This window comes from Penicillium concentricum (genome assembly GCF_028827145.1).
Source record: "Penicillium concentricum strain IBT 3081 chromosome Unknown utg000002l_segment0_segment0, whole genome shotgun sequence".
NCBI classification, from domain to species: Eukaryota; Fungi; Ascomycota; class Eurotiomycetes; order Eurotiales; family Aspergillaceae; genus Penicillium; species Penicillium concentricum.
Genome location: NW_026622755.1, coordinates 10,860,020 through 10,882,314, shown reverse-complemented (window position 1 = coordinate 10,882,314; position 22,295 = coordinate 10,860,020). Strand labels below are relative to the sequence as shown.

General features: G+C 48.9%; 13 protein-coding genes across 13 annotated transcripts; 6 read left to right on the top strand and 7 right to left on the bottom strand.

Annotated features, from left to right (window-relative positions):
• Positions 1-236: 236 nt before the first annotated feature.
• N7517_007865 (FAD-dependent oxidoreductase) lies at positions 237-1,404 on the bottom strand (the record flags this gene model as incomplete). Its single annotated transcript, XM_056725595.1, has 3 exons — positions 237-522; positions 573-970; positions 1,027-1,404. The coding sequence occupies 3 exons, from the start codon at positions 1,402-1,404 to the stop codon at positions 237-239; spliced, it is 1,062 nt and encodes a 353-aa protein (XP_056581845.1).
• Positions 1,405-2,037: 633 nt separating this feature from the next.
• Positions 2,038-4,546, top strand: N7517_007864 (Tetrapeptide transporter OPT1/isp4; the record flags this gene model as incomplete). Its single annotated transcript, XM_056725594.1, has 6 exons — positions 2,038-2,076; positions 2,142-2,324; positions 2,380-3,707; positions 3,757-3,971; positions 4,028-4,297; positions 4,347-4,546. The coding sequence occupies 6 exons, from the start codon at positions 2,038-2,040 to the stop codon at positions 4,544-4,546; spliced, it is 2,235 nt and encodes a 744-aa protein (XP_056581844.1).
• Positions 4,547-4,776: 230 nt separating this feature from the next.
• On the bottom strand, positions 4,777-6,162 carry N7517_007863 (putative guanine deaminase; the record flags this gene model as incomplete). Its single annotated transcript, XM_056725593.1, has 1 exon — positions 4,777-6,162. The coding sequence occupies one exon, from the start codon at positions 6,160-6,162 to the stop codon at positions 4,777-4,779; it is 1,386 nt and encodes a 461-aa protein (XP_056581843.1).
• A 429-nt stretch (positions 6,163-6,591) lies between these two features.
• N7517_007862 (putative C6 transcription factor) lies at positions 6,592-8,707 on the bottom strand (the record flags this gene model as incomplete). Its single annotated transcript, XM_056725592.1, has 2 exons — positions 6,592-7,397; positions 7,447-8,707. 2 exons carry the CDS (start codon positions 8,705-8,707, stop codon positions 6,592-6,594), a joined length of 2,067 nt encoding a protein of 688 aa, XP_056581842.1.
• Positions 8,708-9,478: 771 nt separating this feature from the next.
• Positions 9,479-10,211, top strand: N7517_007861 (lysozyme; the record flags this gene model as incomplete). The annotated part of the gene is made up of 2 exons (XM_056725591.1): positions 9,479-9,616; positions 9,675-10,211. 2 exons carry the CDS (start codon positions 9,479-9,481, stop codon positions 10,209-10,211), a joined length of 675 nt encoding a protein of 224 aa, XP_056581841.1.
• Positions 10,212-11,187: 976 nt separating this feature from the next.
• On the top strand, positions 11,188-12,416 carry N7517_007860 (cytochrome P450; the record flags this gene model as incomplete). The annotated part of the gene is made up of 3 exons (XM_056725590.1): positions 11,188-11,293; positions 11,344-11,943; positions 12,013-12,416. The coding sequence occupies 3 exons, from the start codon at positions 11,188-11,190 to the stop codon at positions 12,414-12,416; spliced, it is 1,110 nt and encodes a 369-aa protein (XP_056581840.1).
• A 201-nt stretch (positions 12,417-12,617) lies between these two features.
• N7517_007859 (Acyl-CoA N-acyltransferase) lies at positions 12,618-13,321 on the top strand (the record flags this gene model as incomplete). Its single annotated transcript, XM_056725589.1, has 2 exons — positions 12,618-13,020; positions 13,071-13,321. 2 exons carry the CDS (start codon positions 12,618-12,620, stop codon positions 13,319-13,321), a joined length of 654 nt encoding a protein of 217 aa, XP_056581839.1.
• A 271-nt stretch (positions 13,322-13,592) lies between these two features.
• Positions 13,593-14,624, top strand: N7517_007858 (D-2-hydroxyacid dehydrogenase family protein; the record flags this gene model as incomplete). The annotated part of the gene is made up of 1 exon (XM_056725588.1): positions 13,593-14,624. The coding sequence occupies one exon, from the start codon at positions 13,593-13,595 to the stop codon at positions 14,622-14,624; it is 1,032 nt and encodes a 343-aa protein (XP_056581838.1).
• A 511-nt stretch (positions 14,625-15,135) lies between these two features.
• Positions 15,136-15,657, top strand: N7517_007857 (uncharacterized protein; the record flags this gene model as incomplete). The annotated part of the gene is made up of 1 exon (XM_056725587.1): positions 15,136-15,657. One exon carries the CDS (start codon positions 15,136-15,138, stop codon positions 15,655-15,657), a length of 522 nt encoding a protein of 173 aa, XP_056581837.1.
• Positions 15,658-15,766: 109 nt separating this feature from the next.
• On the bottom strand, positions 15,767-16,510 carry N7517_007856 (uncharacterized protein; the record flags this gene model as incomplete). Its single annotated transcript, XM_056725586.1, has 2 exons — positions 15,767-16,380; positions 16,438-16,510. The coding sequence occupies 2 exons, from the start codon at positions 16,508-16,510 to the stop codon at positions 15,767-15,769; spliced, it is 687 nt and encodes a 228-aa protein (XP_056581836.1).
• A 395-nt stretch (positions 16,511-16,905) lies between these two features.
• N7517_007855 (PEX11 domain protein) lies at positions 16,906-18,012 on the bottom strand (the record flags this gene model as incomplete). The annotated part of the gene is made up of 4 exons (XM_056725585.1): positions 16,906-17,103; positions 17,205-17,561; positions 17,611-17,765; positions 17,859-18,012. The coding sequence occupies 4 exons, from the start codon at positions 18,010-18,012 to the stop codon at positions 16,906-16,908; spliced, it is 864 nt and encodes a 287-aa protein (XP_056581835.1).
• Positions 18,013-18,458: 446 nt separating this feature from the next.
• Positions 18,459-19,748, bottom strand: N7517_007854 (F-actin-capping protein subunit alpha; the record flags this gene model as incomplete). The annotated part of the gene is made up of 7 exons (XM_056725584.1): positions 18,459-18,810; positions 18,912-19,049; positions 19,103-19,155; positions 19,221-19,310; positions 19,370-19,485; positions 19,580-19,598; positions 19,692-19,748. The coding sequence occupies 7 exons, from the start codon at positions 19,746-19,748 to the stop codon at positions 18,459-18,461; spliced, it is 825 nt and encodes a 274-aa protein (XP_056581834.1).
• A 378-nt stretch (positions 19,749-20,126) lies between these two features.
• Positions 20,127-22,067, bottom strand: N7517_007853 (uncharacterized protein; the record flags this gene model as incomplete). The annotated part of the gene is given in 3 exon segments (XM_056725583.1): positions 20,127-20,342; positions 20,357-20,893; positions 20,946-22,067. 3 exon segments carry the CDS (start codon positions 22,065-22,067, stop codon positions 20,127-20,129), a joined length of 1,875 nt encoding a protein of 624 aa, XP_056581833.1.
• Positions 22,068-22,295: the final 228 nt, after the last annotated feature.

Below are 22,295 nucleotides of genomic sequence, written 5' to 3'. Positions count from 1 at the left end.
TAATGTGTTTGATAGATGTATATATATATTAATAGACTTGTAGATCTCTAGGGCTTCTTTATGTACTATGTAACGTATATCCTTATATAACTAATAGCTATATAAGTTCCCAAGGTTGTTCTCTGTGCTAATATTCAATCGGCAATAACTCGGTATTAGACATTTAGTTTTAATTGAACTGCATATAAGTGTATAGCTCTGCGATTGGTCATTTCCCTGAGACAATCCTTTCTCTTCTACAATATCACATTTTCACGCTCCGCTGTCTCCACCATCTTGACCAACGCATCGGCAACTCCATATGAAAATGCATAACCACCACCACCAAACCCATACGCTGATAACACCACCCGGTTGTCCTTTTGCTCAGAATCCAGACGGAACCCTCCTTTTCGGGAAGGTCGAATTCCAATAATATGACTCACCTTATCTGCAGCTGGGTGTTCGGGAACAATCTCAGGAGCTAATCGATGCGCACGAGCAATCTCATCTCTCGCAATATCCATATCAACTTCAGGTGACCTGGAAAGGGTTAGCTTGGGAGTGAAAAGGATTCAAGGAATTTTTCGTACAGGTTGCCTTGTTGCTTCACCCCACCTAGCACTACCCCCTCGGATAAAGGCCGAGGGATCACATAGGTATATTCCTTGCCATTTCGAAAGTAGAGTGTATTGCATTGATCAGTGGCCAGAAACACATTCTGCCCTCGCTCCGGGAAACACTTGTCATCTTGCACATCCGTCAGAGTTTTACTACCCCAACCGCTGGCATTGATGAAGACCCGTGATTCTGGAAACATCTCATACAACTCCTGGAGAGCCTCCACACGGTGGCGGATAAATCGACCCCCAAGAGACTCCACTTCTTTCCTAAGATAAGGCATATGTCTGGTGGGATCTGTGACCAGCGTTTCATAGGCCCAGGCACAATTGAAATCGGGAGGGTATTCGCCAGGACTCATCTCACGGAACTAACAATCAAACTTGGTCAACATTGAAATATTCAAATCACATGGACACAAAATACCTTAGAGACCACCGTCTTACCCCATATCGCCGAGTCCGGGGCCGGTTTTTGTTCGAGGTACTCTCGTGCATTGACAATGCTCACTCCTGCCTCGGGGCCATCTTGTGCCATCTTGAGGAGTATGCGATGTGTGACGGCTTGGAGGTACCGTTGATCCGGAGTGATCCCCCCAGCAGCATGCCATGCTGCTCCTGCCCAAGCCGATGCATAGTAAATATTCTGATCTCCCGGTAGATATTCGGCCACCAATACCACGGGGAACCCATTCAGCAACAATTGACGGGCAGTCGCAGAACCAATGATCCCTGCACCGAGAATTACAATGGGTCTTTGAGAAAAGGGTACCTCATTGTTATCAAATTGGCTGCATTCACCCATGGTGGGGGTGAGTACAAGGTTGAAATGATATCACACGTTTCCCGAAGTTCTAAGATAACTTCCCGGTGAAACCCGAAGAGATACTTAATATGAAGTAGAGTAGCCTTTGAGATAATTCCAAAAGTGCAAAGATGTTAAAAGTAAAATATATCGAACTACCCGAGAACAAAGGGAAAAGGGGGGTTTTTTTTGGTCGTTCAGGGTTTTGAGCCTTTAGCCATTTAACGTGGCATTTCGACTTTTTAAAATTCGATTGATCTGATTAAATTTCAATTAATTTTCAATTAATTCGAAGTTTTTCGTATAAAATCTCAAGCTATATCTTACTCAGGTAATAATAAAGTGGGTCTATAACGGCCTCTTCCGACGTCGCATCCTCCATCGCCCTTTTTCCCTTTTCCTATATATCCATTTTTAACCCTTTACTGTCCAATCCCATTGAAGAGAACGGAATCCGGGGTGGTAGATGGTCCCGATATCCTTCTTTATTGGTTCCATGGGCTTCCTTGTACCGAATAGGTATCTGGAGATTTATGCACCTATTGGTAGCGTGGTCTAACACTCGGCTCAAGCCGACTCAACACTGAATTGGGATTGGGGTGTATATGTTGTATTGACAAGACCGGGTTCATGATGGACAAGGCTGAGAAATGTCAACATTCATGGAGCCAGGTGGGTTTTTTTTCACCTTGACTCTCCCCCACATATCATATTTAATTAACCGTTTCACATCTCAGAGTGCCCCTCCGGATCAAGATGGAATCGACATTCTTCACGATCGGGATGCCGAGAAGATTTTACCCTATGAAGCCGATGATTCACCTTTCCCGGAGGTACGAGCTGTCATCCAGCCAGTCAATGACTTGACCCTACCTGTTAATACGGTCCGCATGTGGACTATTGGTATTTTGTTTACTATCGTACGTATTATGTTTTTATGCGGCCCGACGATCGGCATTATACTGACCGGCACAGGTCGGTAGTGGACTCAACCAGTTCTTCAGCTTGCGACAGCCTAGTGTGAATATCAGTGCTCTGGTGGCGCAGTTGCTGGCTTTCCCTCTGGGATGCGCCTGGGCGAAATGCATTCCCATCGGGGTATTGAATCCCGATCGGCATTTCAATATCAAAGAGCATGCCTTGATCACAATCATGGCCAAGGTCTCTATTGGCTCTGCTGCGGCCACCCAAGTTATCGAGGCGCTTGTCAAGTTCTATAACATGCCATCGCAGGGTGGATTTGAAGTCTTATTGTGCATTACCACCCAATTGTTTGGCTTCGGCTTGGCTGGTATGGCCTCCCGCTGGCTAGTGGCCCCGGCATCGATGCTTTGGCCGCAGGTGTTGTCAAATGCAGCACTTTTGACCACTCTCCATTCTCGCTCCAATGCTATCGCAGATGGCTGGCGGATCACGCGTCTCCGCTTCTTTCTTTATGTTTTCATCGGTGGCGCCATCTGGTACTTCGTCCCGGGATATCTCTTTACAGGTCTCAGCACCTTCGCCTTCATCTGCTGGATCGTGCCATCCAATGTGGTGGTGAATCAGCTTTTTGGACAAACCACCGGACTGGGGATGTCGGTATTGACCTTTGACTGGGCCCAGGTGGTCTATGCCAACCAGAGTCCCCTGCTTGTTCCCTTCTGGGCTGGTCTGAACGTGATGGGATCATTTGCCTTCTTCTTTTGGCTTGTGTGCCCCCTCGTTTACTACTCCAACATCTGGTATTCCGCACACCTGCCACTGCTCAACTCCAACACCTTCGATAATACCGGGGTTCCTTACAACACTAGTCGTATCATGAGTTCGAGCGGGAGTATCGACCAAACTGCTTATCGGGATTATTCGCCCATGTTTTTACCGGCCGGCTTTGCAATCACCTTCGGTGTTGCCTTTGCTAATTTGACGGGCATCTTCTTCCATGTCGCGTTGTATCATGGGAAAGACTTGTGGCAACAATGGAAAGGCACCAGCAAACAAGACGTCCATAGTCGACTGATGTCTTCATATCGAGCCGTACCCTGGTGGTGGTTTGTTGCAGTAACCGTCTTAATGTTTGTCTTGAGTGTCGTGACCAACGAGGTGTGGCATACAGGCCTACCGGCATGGGGTGTGCTTGTGGCATTCGTGTTACCAGTGGTCTACTTTATCCCTGTGGGAGTCATCAAAGCCCTCACCAATATCAGCAGTAACCAACTCAATCTCCTCACGGAATTCTTTGGGGGATATGCCTTCCTCGGCCAGCCAGTAGCCAATATGGCGTTCAAATTCTATGGTTATGTCGCCGTCCAGCAAGGACTCGAGTGAGTTACATCCTGTTCGAAAACAAGACATGGATTAACACCATATTAGATTTGTCGCCGATATGAAGTTAGCTCATTATATGCACATCGCTCCACGCCTTCTGTTTGTAGCGCAAGGCCTTGCCACACTCATCGGAGCCATCGTTCAATGTGGTGTGACAGTGTTCATGATCACCAGGATTGATGGTGTGTGCACCCCTGAGGCCGAGGGAAATTTTATCTGCCCTCATGGAAAGGTTACATACTCTTCATCTCTCATCTGGGGTGAGTTTTCATTTGATTGTCGGTGTTCTACCAACTCATAGCTAACCAGCCTTCAGGTGCTGTTGGTCCCGGTCGATTGTTTTCTCCCGGGCAGATATATAGCAATCTGCTTTGGTTTTTCCTGGTCGGACCCGCGGTGGTAGTCATTACCTATCTTCTAGGTCGTCGTTGGAAACCTGCCAATTATGTCTCCTGGCCCGTCGCCTTCGGTGCAATGAGTCTAGTCCCACCCGCTACAGGTATCAGCTTCTCATCGTGGTGGATAGTCAACTTGATATTCAATGGCATACTCCGTCGCCGTAGGCCCGCGTGGTGGTCGAAATATAGTATGTCTATCCTTTGTTCCTCATTCCTTCTTTTGCTGATCTTCCGCAGATTATGTGTTATCCGCCGCGCTAGACTGTGGTGTTGCGGTCGCAACAGTGATCATATTCTTTTGCATCACTCTCCCAGCCGGTTCGTTGAGCTGGTGGGGGAATAATGTGTCGGAAAACACCGCCGACGGCAAAGGAACGCCCTACATGGGCTTACCAGTTCAAGGCTACTTTGGCCCCCCAAAGGGCACTTGGGAGTGATCACGCTTGATCGTGGCTTCATTTTGGTATCTTGCTACCTCCATACATTGCCGATAATCCTTGCGTGTTAGGCGCATTATGCACCTATTTCTTATATATAATATCTTAGGCATATAGGAGTTGAACATGGTCTTTTTGACACCCCTAATTGGACTAGGGGTGTTTGACATTATTCTAACATCCTAGCTCACAACTATCATTTCTCATTTCTCGTAAATTAGGACTGTCCGTCAAATTTTGACTGACCGTCCGCTCACATAGACTTTGACAATATTCCGATCATCTCCAGTCATCATAAACTTCTCGAATATCACATGGGTGGTATCTTCGTCTTCAACTGGGCTCATCACTCCTGGCTGGCCAAGATCAGTGGTATGAATTTCGAGCGCATCAAACTCTTTGCCAACTGCAAAGTTACCGACTCGGTCATCGAGTCCACACACTTGCGCACCACCCAAAGTAGCGAGAAAGAAGCCCTCGTGCAAAGAAAGTGCCGGGTCTCGTCCTTGGGTCAACATCTGCTGCGCATTCGACACAATGAAGGCCTGTTTCATGGCATCCAGTATGGATGACGAGTAGCCACCACCGCTATCGGTGCCCAGGCCCACCTTGATGCCGCGGCGCAGGTACTCTCGCACAGGCGCTACCATGAACTCTTGCATAGTGGTGTTGGCGATTGGGCAATGGGCAATCCCACAGCCAAGCTCCTGGATACGACGCATCTCTCCTTCTTGTAGAAAGATACAGTGGGCAAGAATAGATCGATCATTCAACAGACCATATCGCTGATAGAGATCAGCTTCCGTATCAAACTCTGGAAAGAGCTGACGTGTGAACTCAATCTCCTGCTTCGCTTCATTGAAATGTGTTTGTATTGGAAGGTCGGGGTGTTCACGGGCGATGGCACCAAGCCCGTCCAGTAATTCCGGCTCACAAGATATGGCAAAGCGTGGCGTCAGGATTGGTTTCACCAGATTGTATTCCGGATCAAGTTGCTGAACATGGTGGATGAGCTCACGCGTTTCGTGCAGTGAGTCGGACACCGACGGATCCCGATACCAGTCCGGGGCATTCCGGTTCATGTTACACTTGCCGACCAGAGCGCGCTGTCCTTTTTCAAAACAGACATCAGCCAGAATTCGAGTTGCCTGGCCATGATGTGAGCCGTAATATGATGCGGTGGTAATGCCCTGTTGTAGGAAGCCCGTCACGCAAGAGGCGTACATGCGTTTGGCATATTCTGGATCTTGGAACTTGGCCTCGTGGGCAAAAGTGACCTTATCAAGCCAATCAAGCAAGGAGATCCCCCGTCCGACACCGCGCTGTGCCCATTGGGGAGCATGGTTGTGGGTATCAACAAAGCCGGGGCACAGAAATTCCCCACGCTTGAGATATTTCACTGGGAAGACGTCAGGCACATACCCATTTTCTGAGAGAATGGAGTTGATCTGTTCCGATTCCACCCCTGCTTGTAGCGCCTGAATTTTTCCATCTGTTCCCACGATCATAATACAATTCTCTAGGATCTCGAGGTCATCCAAACTTTGAGAATGGATTACTGTGCCGTGGAAGGCGAGGGGCAGCCCAGAGCCCGCATTCTTGTCGAGTTCTTCCATGATATGATGATATGGAAGAAGCAAACCAGTAATGATTCTTAAATGATTGGGCTGTAATTTCTGCAAAAGATAGAGGGAAGATGAAGATGGAAAATCGCTAGAGGTGAGGGGAGACATTAATAATCGGCATAAGCTGCCTCCCAGATAACATGTGCTCATAATCCCTCCAGGGCTGCTATACTTCAAATATAAATCTATTTCTCCCAAGTGGGAGTCTTAATTATAATCCATCTTCATTTCGACCTAGTCCATAAACTATATAAAAGATTTTATGCCGAAGATACTGAAATAATTCTTAATCTGAGCCTGATCTGTTTTTTGATTGAAACAAACTCGCAAAGTATTCACATAAAACAAAAAGCCTGGCCCGATGAAAAACTCCGTCTACCTCCGGTAGAGCATGCTTTAAATACAGAGAAAGAGATTCGTTCAAAGGGTATAGTATGATGCCATCTCCTCTTGGAACCAATTGTAGGAGTAGAAGAGTTGTTCCGCCATCTGTGGATCGATCATCGGGACACTCCCACTCCCATCCACAAGTAACACATCGTCGAGAACTGGAGCGAGTGGGACTGGAGGTGGAGGGGGTGCGGCCAAAGACATTGGATGAGGTGGGAGAAGTGCAGGTGGAGGTGGTGGAGGCGGTGGTTGTTGCGGTTGGTGTTGTGGGTGATGATGTTGCTGCTCTAATTGCTGTTGCTGATAGGCCATTTGGCTAAAGATCACTGTGCTCTGGTGCCGGAATGTCTCTGCCAACCGGTCCACCCCAGGCCGACGCTTGCCAAATTCTTCCAAGAGTACGACAACGGCCTGAATACCACGTCGCATCGTCTGTTCTTCGGGGTTCCAAGGGGCAGGTTGAAACTCCCGTAATGAGCGTGCGTTCTGCTCAAGGCACCACAGGATAGTGATACCTGCAAAATAAAGTTGACTGAGCGTTAACCAAATCCATTTCAGCTTGCCGACTGAGTAGCTATCCCAATAGGATCGAATTACTTGGATACTAGATTCACCACAGCTGATGATACTAGTTATGTCGGGCGTCGGATTGCGCGGGCTGGGGCGGTACATCAAGAGAAGTGTTGTGTAATAAAGATAATCGTAATAAGAGGTAGAATAGAGAAGTGCCGATGGATATACTGGAGCCGTCATGCGCCAGTCATCAACCTCATGGCGGAATCGACTAAGCGTGGCGGCAGCTTCTTGGGGTGGCAGTCGTGGCAGGCTGCTATATACTACAGAATAATCAGAAAAGAGCAGATGAGACTCGAGCACTTCACTTACAGTATTGATAAATGCGCGAAAATATCCGCCGCAGACGTGTCACCTGCAAAGGAATCGTCATCGCGCTAGCGCCAGGCGCTTCGGTTTCATCATCATTGAGTTCTCGCAGAAGGCCCACGCTAATATCGTCGTCGGCGATTCCCAATGGCCGACCCAAGGTACTAGCGATGAGGCGATCCAGGTTGTAAAGACTCCAAAAAGCGCGTTTGGCCATCTCCTCCTCAGCAATGCTAGGATACGACCGCGCTTTGTGCAAACCCATACTAATCGATAACCTCATTGTCGCACCCAACACATGCCAGATGCTAGGACCAGAAGTTGCAAACATGGTATACACGGCCAATCCCAGAAGTGCCCGCACAGCCGGCAAGTCTTCATTTTGCAATGCCAGGGGGAGCGTCTCTTGGCTGGCATGGTAAAATTCAGCGGCCTGGGTCGGGTCCGCAGACCCAATCAGAAGCGCAATGGCAATGACAATGTGATAAGAGTGATGGATTTCCGGTGATGGAACACCACCAGTATAGATATGGCGCAGATGGCCCATAAACTCCGGACGGGACAGGAACGGGTATTGGTATCCTATACTATCGAAATATTGCACGGCTAGCCGTTCTGCTTCCTCCAGCGACGACAAGCGCATGACTCGTGGCGCGGAGGAAGGTCGTGCCACTGACGGTCGGCGATTCTCCAGCTGATCGCGAAAAATCTCGCCGATGTTGGGGAGTTCAGTGCCTACTCCAGTCGAGGCCTCCGAGGGTCCTGCCGTCACAGAAGAACCGCCACTACCAGCAGGGCTCGGCAGTGAGGTATTACCCCCGGTCGCAACCATAGCGGGGACCTGATACCACCAATCCGGGTCTCCCTCGCCATCGACTGGTGTCCCCGTCGGCAATTCCGCTACCGATAATCCCGACCTGCGACGGACAACCTCCTCCAGCCATCGTACACGTTTCTGCAAATTCTCCAGCTGATCTCGGGGAACGGAGGCGCTAGCGACTTGAGGACCGGGCGGGGGTATGGTGCATCGGACTCCGGCGCGGGTGCAGGCTGAGCAATTGGGGTATCGAAAGTCGCATTTCTTCTTCCTTTTGCGACAAAAGTCACAGGCAGTCGATACTCGTTTGCTCCGAGCATGGCTCGAGGCATCTATAGACTCATGAACCGGAGGTGGTTGAGGCCAGGTTGGGGTATAAGTATTAATCGAATCCAAGCGAAACTTCCCCAGCTGATCGCGGAAATCCTTATTTCCAGATGTGCTCATGGTCGGGGGCGGCTTCGGCTATCCATTTCCCAAAACACTTCCACCAATTGTTATTGAAGATAACGAACGTTCATAGTACTTTGAAGAAGGGAAGATATGAAAAGTGGGGAGAGAAGAGCTTAGCCTTGGACTTTCGCTTACATAGGCGGAATGGCCGAAAGGGTGTCATTCTGCGAGATGGCTATTAATTTGATATTCTATTGATTATCATTCTATTTATTTTAGATTATGCAGAGTAATAATTCTATTATTATTATATTGTGTTTTATATCTTAAAGACCCCTGTTTTGGGCTTATCATAAGATATTAGGGTTACTTTGCATATCTTCAGCCTATATACATCAACTACCGGAACTACTGAGGTCTATCATATTGAAAAATGTTCATAGATCAAACCTCCTAGGTTGAATCGTTTCAATATCTGATCAGTTCGATAGATACTATCTCTTACTTACATCCCATACGACACTCTCCGAATTTTATATATCAAGCAATCTTGAAACATTCAAATGCCCAGCAACTGATCTGCATTATACATACCTGAAGTGGGATGAGAGAAATGGATCCTCGTGTTTCCACTATACAACGTTACTACTGCATGATGTCCCCTTGTTATTTTAGAAACCGAGGTTGCAACTACACTAAAGTACGGGGTATTGAAGCTTCATTGGAAAACACATAAATAGGCCCCAATTCCCCTTCCAAAAACTTGATCACTTACCTTCAGATACACTCTCCCACTTCTATTCAATCTCACTTTTAACTCTTATCATGAAGATCAACGCCCTACCCCTCCTGTTTGCCACTGCTGTTAGCGCCAGTGTCCAGGGCTTCGATATCTCCGGCTATCAACCTAGCGTGGACTTTGCTGGTGCTTATGCAGCCGGTGCTCGCTTCGTCATGATCAAGGTAAGATTTTCCAACCTTACTAGGGGTCTCTTCTCCGTTACAATACTAACTATATCAGGCGACTGAGGGTACCAGTTACATCTCGAGCTCTTTCTCGAGCCAATACGTGGGTGCCAGTAACGCTGGTCTAATCCGTGGTGGTTACCACTTTGCCCAACCCGCCAGCAGCACCGGTGCCGCACAAGCCAGCTACTTCCTTGCCCACGGTGGAGGTTGGTCCAATGATGGCCTGACCCTACCCGGTATGCTGGACATTGAATACAACCCGTCCGGCGCATCCTGCTATGGGCTCAGCGCATCAGCCATGGTTGCCTGGATCAAGGACTTTGGCCAGACCTACAAGAACACCGCTGGCCGGTACCCTATGATCTACACGACCACCGACTGGTGGAACACTTGCACTGGTGGCAGCACGGCATTCGGTGACTACCCATTAGCTATAGCTCGATACAGCTCTTCTGTCGGTACTATCCCCGCTGGCTGGGAATTCCAGAGCTTCTGGCAGAACTCGGATGCGTACAGCTTCGGAGGCGATTCGGAAATTTGGAATGGCAGCGAAGACGCTCTGAAGACATTTGCCAAGATCGCTGGTTAAAGCAATTGGTCCGGGAATTTCCTGCGAGATGTGTAGATATCTACTGGATTGTGATTCGCTTTTTGCAAATACTAGTGCAGATGATTCCGTTTTTACTTTCTTCGCTTGAACGGCAATGGAATTGATTGTCTTTACCAGACCCATCCAGGTTTCGAAGAGTAAAAGTTTCTAGGGCAGGTTTATGTGCCCTAGAAAGCCTCACTAATAAATGTGCATATCATCTTTTGCTATGCAATTTTAGATACCCACTTTTTATTTATAGACCATACATAGTGACTCATATTTATTCATCGTGACAGACTCAAAAAGTTATATGCACGTGACTAGTATCTATACTTAAACCACCCCTTGTCTAGGCAGTTTGCTTTTGATGGGTAAAAGAGTTTCAAGCAATAATGACATATTTCCCCTCAGATGACTTTCTTATGAAAGATCTTTCGGTCGTGTTTCTTCTGTTGACAGCTCTCTTGGGCTTCCTTGTTGTCCTCGCATGGCGTCGGACAACAGAACCGACAATACCGATTGTCAACTCATACTCGGGTGATATAACTTTGAAAAAGGCTCATTTACGATTCACTTCAGATGCCAGAGGTTTGATTAAGGAAGGAATCCAGAAGGTACGTTCAGTAACTTTCCTACAATGACACTGCATCTGATGTACACGCTCCAGTTTAACGGCCCATTTCGCATCATAACTACTCTTGGCTCTCGGGTAATTCTTCCTGCGTCTTATACAGAATGGTTAAAGAATTGCTTGGATTTAGATCATCAGGCGCTGGTCCATGATGTATGTTGCAGCTCCCTTTACTAACGAGAAATGGGAACTGACGACACATGATTTCATACAGCAATACTTCGCAGCATACCCCGGGATGGAAGGACAGAGAGTTGTCACTGATCCCAGAAAGATTCTGATCAATGTCATCAAGACTAAATTGAGCAATCAGAGCAGTCGTACGTGACAGCTCCAGAGCTCATGATTTACATTAGAGTCTCCCTAATATGGCCTTTCATCACAGAGTGCGAGCTGTTTCATGAACACCTTACGGAGGCCCTGGAAGAGATCTGGACAGACCGCAACGGTATGCTGCCTCTATATTGTGTCATAATTCTCGATTAACTTATTCTTAAGACTGGCACACTGTTGATTGGTCTCAACACGTAGTCCGCTTCGTCGGGCGAATGTCAGCATCTGTCTTTGTCGGACCTGAGTTGGCTCGTGATCCTAAGTGGCAAGAGTTGATTCTCACTTCGACAATTAATACATTTATGGGGGTTCGAGCTCTCCGCGCTTGGCCGGCCTTTCTTCGACCATTGGTTCATTGGTTCTTGCCAGAACTCAGAAAGTGCCGTCAGCAAATTCGTCTTGCTCGTGTTATGCTGCAGCCAATCTTTGACCGCAGGGTGTATGGGCAATCTGAATCTAGTGAGGGTGACAAGAGCGAAAAGTTCGAGGATACCATACAGTGGCTTGAAGAAATCGCTGCTGGACGCCCATATGATGCCGCTGCATCGCAAATCGCATTCTCGATAAGCGCAATGCACACAACTTCTGAGCTTCTTAAGCAGGCGATGCTGGATATTTGTATGCACCCAGAGCTGATTCCAGCTCTACGAGATGAAGCACAGAAAGCTGTTGAGGAGAGTGGATGGACAACTGCAGGCGTCTTCAAGATGCAGCTATTGGACAGCGCAGTAAAGGAAACACTACGGCTCAAACCGGGATCGTTAGGTACGTGTCTACTTCTATCAACTGATCGGTGCTCTCTCATATCTAGGCGCTAAGCTCACACTCTCACAGTCAATCTTGAGCGAAAAGCCCTGCAAGATATTATCCTTCCCAATGGCTTGACTATCCCTCGCGGAACAAATGTTGCTGTTGATTCATCTATGATGTGGGATCCAGCCATTTACCCCGATCCAGCATCTTATAATGCCTACCGTTTTCTTCGTCTTCGCAAATCTGGTAATAGTGCGGCAGCGCTCGCATCTACGAGCCCGGCGCATATTGCTTTTGGAATTGGCAAACCAATCTGTCCTGGAAGATTCTTTGCTAGCAATGAAGTCAAGATTGCTGTAGCTAAGATTCTTTTGACTTACGACATCAGGATTCCTGAAGGGATGACACCCAAGATTATAGAGTTGGGATTTGAAATACTAAGTGATCCAGCTGCAAAGCTGGAAATCAGAAAGCGAAAGGCTTGAAAAATAGCAAAGATTTGAAATACCAATATATAGTGTCTACTAATATATAAAACAATGTACAAAATTCTTTCCCGCTAAGGGTGGGGGAGAGCCGGGGTACCGATGAGGATTAGTGTCTCTCTGAACTTGCCCCTTATATATTCGGGATTCCCGGGCTCTAGATATTTTCTACATTCTTTCTATACCTTCTCTAATCATCTAATGGATCTCATCCAATATGCCACCGAGGCCGATGGTCCAGGACTTGCCAAAGTCAACGTCCAAAGCTTTCAAGGTCGCCGTCTCCTCGAAGAAGTTTTTCCAAAGGCCAGCTTGACAAGAGTGCAGGAATACAAAATAATTGTGGGAATGAAACATCTTGCCGACCCCAATATGCACGTCCTCAAGATCCATGATCCAGTCGGTGGGGAAATGGCAACCTACAGTCGTTGGCACTTTCCAGCATCATTTGGTCCGAGCCAGGTTACCTTGAGTGAAGACGCGGCCGTTTTGGCCGAGGACCCCATTCAACATGCACCCCAGCCCATGAATGCGAAACTTGCCATTGCCTTTAAAAAGCTTCTCGCGGATGCTCGTGAGCGATACACCACAGAGAACGATATCAGTAAGTGAAGCCCTGCATCCCTGAGAGGCAATCTTGCTCAAATGATTCAGTCCTCGATCTGCTAGCAACCTTACCGGAATATCAAGGGCGAGGTTTTGGTTCTGCTATCTTGAAATGGGGCATGGAAAAGGCAGATGCCTCCCAGTCGCGCATCTTCCTCGAGGGTACGCCGGAGGGTGTTCCCCTCTACCTCAAGCACGGATGGAAGGTGGTAGAAGAGGTGGTTCTGGATTATGCACTATTTGGTAGTGATGGGCGCGAATCATTCTTCCTGATGATGAGGGACCCAGTTTCACAATAAAGAGTGCAGGGCATATGCTTTGAAATTAGATACCCAAGGCACACTTACCAACTGGGATCAGCTTGGAGTACGAACGTACTCTAATACCTTAGACACATGTCGAAATAGGTTGAAATCACATGTTTACAAGCATATATATATCCACAGATGTACATCGTCCATAGTATGATAGCTGCGTGGATAAACGAATTGCCGGGAACGCGGGGGAATTTCGCGCACTTCCGCTCACTCTCATTCTCTCTTTCTCTCCTTTCACTCTACATTTTTGACAATGGCTCAACTCAAGTTTGCAATCCTTGATGATTATCAGGGCATTGCACCTGCCTATTTCACTCACCTCGAGTCGCAAGTTGACATTTCCAGTTTTCCCGAAACCCTCGACCCCCGCGATCCTGTACAACACGATGCTCTTGTCCAACGACTCCTTCCCTTCGATATCATCTTGGCCATGCGCGAGCGAACACCTTTTGCAGCCAAGACAATTGCGGCCCTCCCAAATTTGAAACTTCTTTTGACCACGGGTACCCGCAACCTGGCGCTCGATCTCGAGGCGTTTACACGTTCCAACGTGGCCGTCGCAGGTACCGAGGGCCGCCCACCCGGAGTTAATTCGACGGTGCAGCATACATGGGCTTTGATCTTGGGACTTGCTCGAAATATAGCACGCGATGATGCAGCTGTCAAATGCGGCGCATGGCAGGGCTCCCTTGGGGTCAACTTGTCTGGGAAAACACTGGGGCTGCTTGGCTTGGGAAAATTGGGGTCAGAAGTAGGAAAAATTGGCGCTCTGGCTTTTGGTATGAAGATTCTCGCATGGTCAACAAACTTGACACAGGAAAAAGCCGACGAGCAAGCGCAGGCTCAGGGTCTGCCAGCGGGGACATTTGTCGTTGCTGCGTCCAAGGAGGAATTCTTTGCACATGCCGATATCGTCAGTGTACACAGTGTGTTATCGGATCGAAGCCGTGGAATCCTTGGTGCGGCTGAAATAGCAAATATGCGATCATCTGCATTTATCATCAATACTTCACGTGGGCCCTTGATTGAAGAGCAGGCCCTCCTCGAGGCCTTGAATGCGGGCCGCATTCGTGGGGCCGCGTTAGATGTCTTTGACCCGGAGCCATTACCTCTCGATAGCCCATGGCGTACTACTCCCTGGGGACAAGATGGACGCAGTGAAGTTCTGCTCTCCCCCCACATGGGATATGGAGAAGAGGATCTATTGCGGGGGTGGTATCGTGAAACAGCTGAGAATTTGGAGCGGTGGTTGAATGGACAGAAGCTACTACGTAAGATGAACTGATGAATAGACATATAAACTGAGTCATTTGAATATAAAGGAAGAATAAACAAGTAGCATGATCAGCAACATCCGGAGTCCGCTCCGAACAATTGTGTTAATAGTTTCAGGATTTACCTCAATTTAAAAACGTATGACTATACAGGGTACAGGGTATATTTAAATTAGTTCGAGTATGAAGCCGAGAATGTGGGCTGTTAATGCATGTGGAAGTTCACCGAATGACGAATGCGTACGATCTGCCGCTAGAAACCCACGTTCACGAGTCTAAATGTCTCTACTCCGTACACTCTTTTAACAATTACATGTATGTGTTTTAAGCATGTACCTCGGTCTTAGCGTAACGACCTCGGTTGAAGGGAACAACCTGAGACCTCTCTTCTTCACTCGTATTCCGTACATTTCTACTTATTAAACCCCCAATTCCCCTTTTACATTCACCTCAAAAGATTCACAGTCATCCTATCATCCTATTCTCTTGATCTATTATACCGTCCTCCATACATCTCTCAGTATGGCTCCATCAGCCGATCCCATTCCTGTGACGCCCGTTGCCAACTTCCCTCCTCCGACTCATCCTGAATGTCTGCGTGTTGATCGCAGTACGAAAGCATTTGCGAGTGGAGCTTATTCTCTCGTCGACCTCCCCGCGGGTGCCGTCTTCGCCAAGATCACTACGGCAACTCCCGGAAAGAAAGCCTACACGAGCGTGCAAACCGGCCGCGACACCCACATTGAACTCAACTCCGACCTCGTCTACTGCAATCACTCATGTGCACCCTCGTTGGTCTTCGATATGGGCCGTATGGAGGTGCGGGTCGGGGACGACCACCCTTTGAAGGCAGGTGATGCCCTTACCTTCTTCTACCCCAGCACCGAGTGGGAGATGGACCAGGCATTCCAGTGTAATTGCGGGGCAGGTGAGGGAGTCTGCAGAGGCTGGATCTCTGGGGCCAAGACCATGTCCACCGACGAATTGAACGGCTACTGGCTCAATGGCCACATTTCCGAATTGTTGAACGAGCGGGCCAATTGAGAACTGCCTATCAAGCGAAAAGATATCCAAATATTCGATAGACAATAGATATTAGCGTTGAGATAACTAAAATACACCAGACGCTCTTTACGTTCTCATCTTACCAATCTCAATTACCAGCTCCCGCGATCATTGCAAATTGAATCATCCTCCGTCGGTCAATCTCCTTCAACATCATCAGGCAAGTCACAACAATAACCGCCTCGTCCAATTCGAGGGACTGTAACGCAGCTTCGTCAATCTGCAATTCACCCCCATTTCCCGCAGAAGACCGCGACGTGCCGGGCGTCCGAGAATCCACTCCACGAACTAGCTGTGCAATTCTGTGGCCTTGGGTCTCTTTACTCTTGCCCTTTTCTTCTACTACGTGGAAAACAATCAAATTGACTTTCTGCCCGTCTGCCCTTTTTTCCTTGGCATATTCCCATTCAAACTGTTTACCTCCAGGCATACCAAAGCGCATTGTGCGGGAGGTCCATTTTCCAGCAACAATCACTTGCTCGGGAATGTCACTCGAAGGTTGAAGCAGGTGCACAACGGGATCGCGGCTCGGACCGAAGAAGTATTCAGTTCGGATAAGATTTTCGCGCTTTGGGTGAGACAGGATTGCATTGCCTGAGGAACGCTTGTCCCGCGTGGAGACATAGGCCTCGGTGCCGTCTGGGTTGTAGACAAAAATCTCGGTTTGGCGAGATGGTAGTGGGAGACAAAAGGCCCCAATGCCTTGCGCATTGATGGTTCAAATGCGTGATGGGTTGAAAGTTGTCTCGATGAGTGTACTTAGAGTACTATTGGATCTTATGGAGACCGAGTGAATCTCCATTTTCTTTGGATCAAGAATGGTCGTGGACATTTCTAAGGTGATTTGAGCTCTGAATAACTCTGGGTGTGAATGACTCTCGACGGCACAGTCTATATACTGTTTTTTTATTCGATACGAGACTTGCCTATTTGGGCCTTTGTTCTAACTTTGTTCTTGGCGCTCGTGTTTCCCTTATCACCTGGCGTCTGTCCATAGGTTCGCCCACCTTTCATGTCTCTGGACTTGCTGAGCCTCATTTGCATAGCCATCTTCTCACAGCAGCGCAAAGCCCCAGTCTTCCAAAATTAGTTCTCAACGATCATTGCCCAACGCAACATGTCCAAAGGCGAAGGATACGAGCTTACAGACAGCCCTAACGAGAAGCACCTCTGGCGCAGCAGTTCCCAGGAACATCCGGTAAATGGGACCTGTAACAGCCGGGCCCACTATAGAAGACTATGGCTTCGATCTGTTCCTAACAGATCCACTCTAGAGCCTTCGGCTAATTCCCACATTAGTTTCCAGTCTTGAGACATTAAGAAGCCGTCTCTTTCATCCAATTGGGCTTGTGGTTTAGTGGTATAATACTCCCTTAGCATGGGAGTGGTCCAGGGTTCGATTCCCTGCAAGTCCATTTTTTTGTCCTTTGGTTATCCTTGGGGATTTGCTTTTTTTTATGTTGACATCTATAATCTAATGTCTATGTCTATCATCTGACAATGCTATATCTACTTTCCAATCAAACACGGGCCCAAATATCTTGAGCAGTCAGCAGTGTACTCAACACCATGGTCGATCCAACCACCACATCCCCCGTGGGCATCCAGCCCAAAAGCTCCAGCGGGATGAGCAGATCACATCCCTCCACTACAATCTGCTTGACTCGGGCAGAGACAGCAGTCGCTTTGACCGGAGTAGCCTTCTCAGAGGTCTTCTGGTTCTTTCTCTTGCCATTCTTCTTAGGAGGCTTCTCCGCGGATCCGGCAAGAAGCGCCCAAATAGCTCCGGCAACAGAGAAAGAAAGCGCATAGAACCAGAAAGTATTGGCCTGGTCCATAACACGGCCATTCCAGGGCACTGCATAGACGCCCATTGCGTGAAGCTAGGCTTTCGTCAGTCCTATTCACCGAAAGAAGCAGTACGTAACATACCGTGGTCAGGTCTTCCAGGACAAAGTAAAGGCCAAAGCAGGTGCATTTAGCCAGTTCGAGCATCCCAGCCACCGAACTGAAGCCATCCTTGCCCAGCAACGCAAACATGCGCTGGAAGGAGTCAATGAATCCAAAGAAGCGGAAATATCTCCGCGCTACGCAGCAACCCCAGTATCAGCTCAGCACATGCAGACATGACAATCAATCGGAGCGCATCGTTATCTCTCGGACATTGGAAGTCAACTTACCCAATGCCAATTGCAGCTTGACCGTGGTCAATTGCACGGCCAGGGCACTGCTCACAGTAAGTGCAGCGACAACCTGGGACACGCATTGAATCAAACGAAGGGTCTTTTCAAGACCAGCGCCTGATTTAACAAAACGAGAAAATTGTTGAATCATCGTTACAGCACTTCTACAAGCTCTGGGAACAATACACTCTTAAGGGATAGGGGTGGGATCTGTGTGTGGGAGGCTTGGAAGTGGGCTAATCTCACCTGCACTAGTAGTTTTGCTTATTCAGCGTTTGCATGCTCGAAAATTAATGTATAGAAATCACTATACATATAATCGGATATTTATTATCGGTGAAAGTAGTTCACCTGGGGTACTCTGGGCATGAGTGAAGTTGGCTGGTAGTTGTGTGTTGGAGATATATATAAAGCGACAGCACAAGGAGCCCAGCACTACAAAAACAAATTACACTTAATCCTCTTCGCAAACCATGAAAGTGAAATTAACACACAAAATGAGACAATGCTTGCAAAATAGTAGGGATATATCAGTCCATCAGCTATTCACCGCGGGCAGGTTCATCAAACCGCCCACAATATTTCCAAGTCACTGCTCTACCGCCCTTTGCCGCCCGAGATATCCTGGCCCAGACGGTATCCACCGACCTTCTCCCACTCCACCTTCTGTCGCGTAATGGGAAGCTGCCTCCGGAGACCCTTGAATACGCCCTCGGATGTTTGGACGAAGGCCCGGTTCAGCGCCTCCTGGTAATCGCGCTCCGCTGCAGCGATCCGTGAGACAATTGACTCGGCAGATACGGAGGAGATGGAGATGTTGATAGGCTTAGTAGTGTTGAGGGCGACGTTGCCATCTTCGTAGTAGTGCACGTCAACGTGGATGTTGCCAGTCAGGGTAGAGGACGAGGAGGAGACGGGAAGTTGATAAATTGCGCGGAAACGACCGTTCCTATTGTGATAAAAACAGACAATCCTCCCCAGATGGGGAAGCGTCAATAACGATTAGTTTCCACCCAAGATGTATTATTCGTAAAGACTGTAACCACTCACCAGAAGTTGTTGGGAGAGTATCGGTTGGAAACCAAGACGATGGCAACGGCAGAGTCATTCTCAATGGGGTAGACACCATATGAGCAGTTGGGGTAGTGTTCACGGGCATGAACACCGAACGACTTGAGCAGCGATTTGCTAAACACGGTAAGCGGAATACCACCAAGACTTCAACGGAGATCATTTCTTACATCAAGTCCGCGTGCTCCGACTCCAATGGGTATGATTGTGCCGCAGAGGCAGTCTATTGTCATGGTGCAACCGGGTAAGCCTTCAATGTGCTGCCCCAGTTGGTCAGATGGAGCCTACCTGTGTGGTGTGGTCGACCTCGAATGAGGTTTGGCTCTCCGGGTCGAAGTAACGGTTGTCCTCGAGCTCGTTAAATTCACTAACAATGACCTTTCCAGCAAAAGTGTCAGCTCCACCGCAGACATAGACCGCTACCGAGCGAAACCCACCTCCTGGCTCGATCCTGGCAATTTCACCGTTGCGAGCTGCGTCTCGTTGTACCGTTTGAATGCGGGTAGAAGGGAGGGGATTATATCCTCGCCCTCGGAAGTCAAGGCTTGCACATCTAATCAAGCAGTACGGATCAGCATCGCCGTTCGTGTAGGGGTCGGTATTGCGGGGATCGGGAAAGGCAGTGTAGCGCTAAGAGGGCCATTTACCGGCGACAACATCGGCGAGCTGAGCAAAAGAATGTCAGCGATCATCTCTTAAGGTTCAGGCGGACGATGACCAGGGTAGTGGGGGATCCTGGATCATTGTTGACGTGCATACCTCTCCGGGCGGGGCACCCTCGATGAAGGAGGATGCCAGTTCAACAGTGGAAGGCATAGTGTAGGAAAATACGACTGAGGTATTGGATATTGAGCAATACGTTGAAGTACAATTGAAGTTCTTGAGAAGTATTGGAGCTTGGAAATGTTATTGTCTGGAGTCTGCGGAGAGAAAGCTGTCGATGTCGGAGGCGGAGAGCGATAAGCACGTGGTCTACTATATACATCTATAGAACTAGACATCAACAGTGTAAAGTGAAATAATTCATAAAATAATCTGCCATGAGGTATCTGGAACGCTAAAATAACGAATGTGTGTCGTGCTTGAAATATGTCCAAATAACACCGTACCCTTGAAAACCCTCCCAAAATGCCTGTAAACCCCGAGAGCGCACGAAGAATATCAAATTCCACATCGCAAATCCAAAAGCGCCTTTCAATCAATGCTCATATTCATAAAGCCATCGCTAGCTTCGGTCATCCCTTGCAGACCGACGCGTTTCCCACCTCCAGCATGAGTGATCGTTCGATTGCTCGTTTCAGAACTGAGTCGTTCAGAGAACGGGGCACCGAGGCCTGGCTTTGGCGGCGGACCCCAGATGTTTGGCCCCATATCACTGACATTGTGGGAGTGAGTCATCACTGGACTGCTCTGAACACTCACACTGGGCGAAACAGCCCGACGCTTGAAAAGGTTAGGATCGAAGTCATCGTCACGACGCCGCTTGCGACAGATCTCCCCAATACTTGGCATGCCCGGGGCATGGGGGTGGAAGAGCGGGAGCGCTGCTTGAAGGATTCCGCGGTAACAGAGCCGATCGTCGTGGATGGGGTCATATCCATAAACATATCCTCATCTGCCAAGGACGAGGGACCTTCCTGACGAGCCGGGGGTGGGGTTCGGTAACGTCCGTCGAACGAGTTCCAAAACGCGACGCCGCCCGAGTTACGACTAGCTTGTTTACCAAAAGTATCCGTAGATGCTGTGTCCATTCCCGCTTTGACCGCGGGATCTTCTGACGGTGTCAACTCAAACGAGGTCGAGGGCTGCAACGATGGGAACTCGCCGAGTGCAGGGGTTGGTTCAGGTTCGGTGTCGCGGACCTGCCGGACCACTTCTGCTTCTCGCTTCATATCGCTATCGACTGGAGCACCCTCCTCCATCAGAGCGGCGCGAATGCGCGCAAATGTCTTGGTTTTGGGCTATCATTTAAGTTAGCTTCTGGACCAGTGAAACAGAAAGGCACCAACTCACAAGTAAGCTCCCACGTCGGGTCACTGCGCGACGGATTACCCCCAGTGGACCGCCACCTTCTGGATGTGGGATGGGAATTGGGCTTCCGCTTCGCGTCGCGCGACTCTCGCCATCGTCGCTCATATCGGACAAACGCAGGTCGCGTGCGCCAAAGCTGAGACTCTCTCTGCGTGAATGCGCAGTCTGCCGCGGGGCAAAATAACCCCCACTGGAGTGCTCGACACTCTTCATGATGGGTGGAGAGTGAGGGGCTGGACTATGCTTTGAACTATTTCCACTCGCACTGCTAGAGCTATGACGACTACGGCCTTTGCGAAAGCGCGCCCGTTGGAAACTCATCAAGCTGGCAGCGGCTTGTGAGTATCCTCCCATCCACTCGTTGCCTGGGCTCTGCATATTGCTCGCAAACGGACTCGGTGCACTTATGCGAGTCGCCTGCGGCGTATTGAGCATAATGTCGTCGCGATCAGCCATTGATTCATCTTCCTCCTCGCTACTACTTGTGTCCGACTCCATCATATTCACACTCGACATGGAACTTGAGATTGTTGTACGGTCGCCCGGACCCGAGGTTGAAAAAGGTGGGACGGATGTCGCTCCAAGTGATCCGCGTCGCAGGGGTATTGCCATGCCTCGCCCTCCAACGGTGGGAGATGAATCCGGGGACGACTCGGCTAGGGTGGAATGGTGGAGGTTCGTACATGCACGTGAGAAGTCGAGGCCCCGAGATCGTCGAGGGAGAACAGACCCCGGAGATCCGTAGATATGTGATGGGTCAAGTTTAGGAGAGAGAGGGGCGCGGTTTGTAAGTGATGGCGACACGGCGGGTTTGGAAGGCAAGTTTAGCGAGAGGCTCGAATGAGCTACACTTGACCTTCGAGGTGTTGCAGGGAGGGTAGGTATTGCATGATCGTCTTTGCTTGGGCGACTGAGATCACCAGTGGATGGTTGAGTGGGTGTAGGTCTGGATGCATCAGATAATGAACGCGACTTGGGAGAGCGTGACGGTTCAAGTTGGTGTTCTAGATCGGTTTGGTGGGGTTGAGCTAATTGTTGACTGAGCTTGCTTTCAAACCCGTGGGCCGATGCACTGCGCCCTGGCGCTGGAGGTCGCAGCGCCATTTTCAAGTCACTTTGGTCTGATTTCGCGATACAGAGCAAGGGCGTAGAGTGAAGGGCATCATTCGTCGGCACCGAGGCAGGAAAATGGGTTCAACACCACAGTTAATGCCCGGAGAGCACATGCGCTGTGCCTTATAATAAGATATCCACAGGATTCGGGTCGATGTGAGGTCTACATTACATCGCAGGTCGCTGGCTTTGGGCGGTTAACGAGATCAGATGACAACG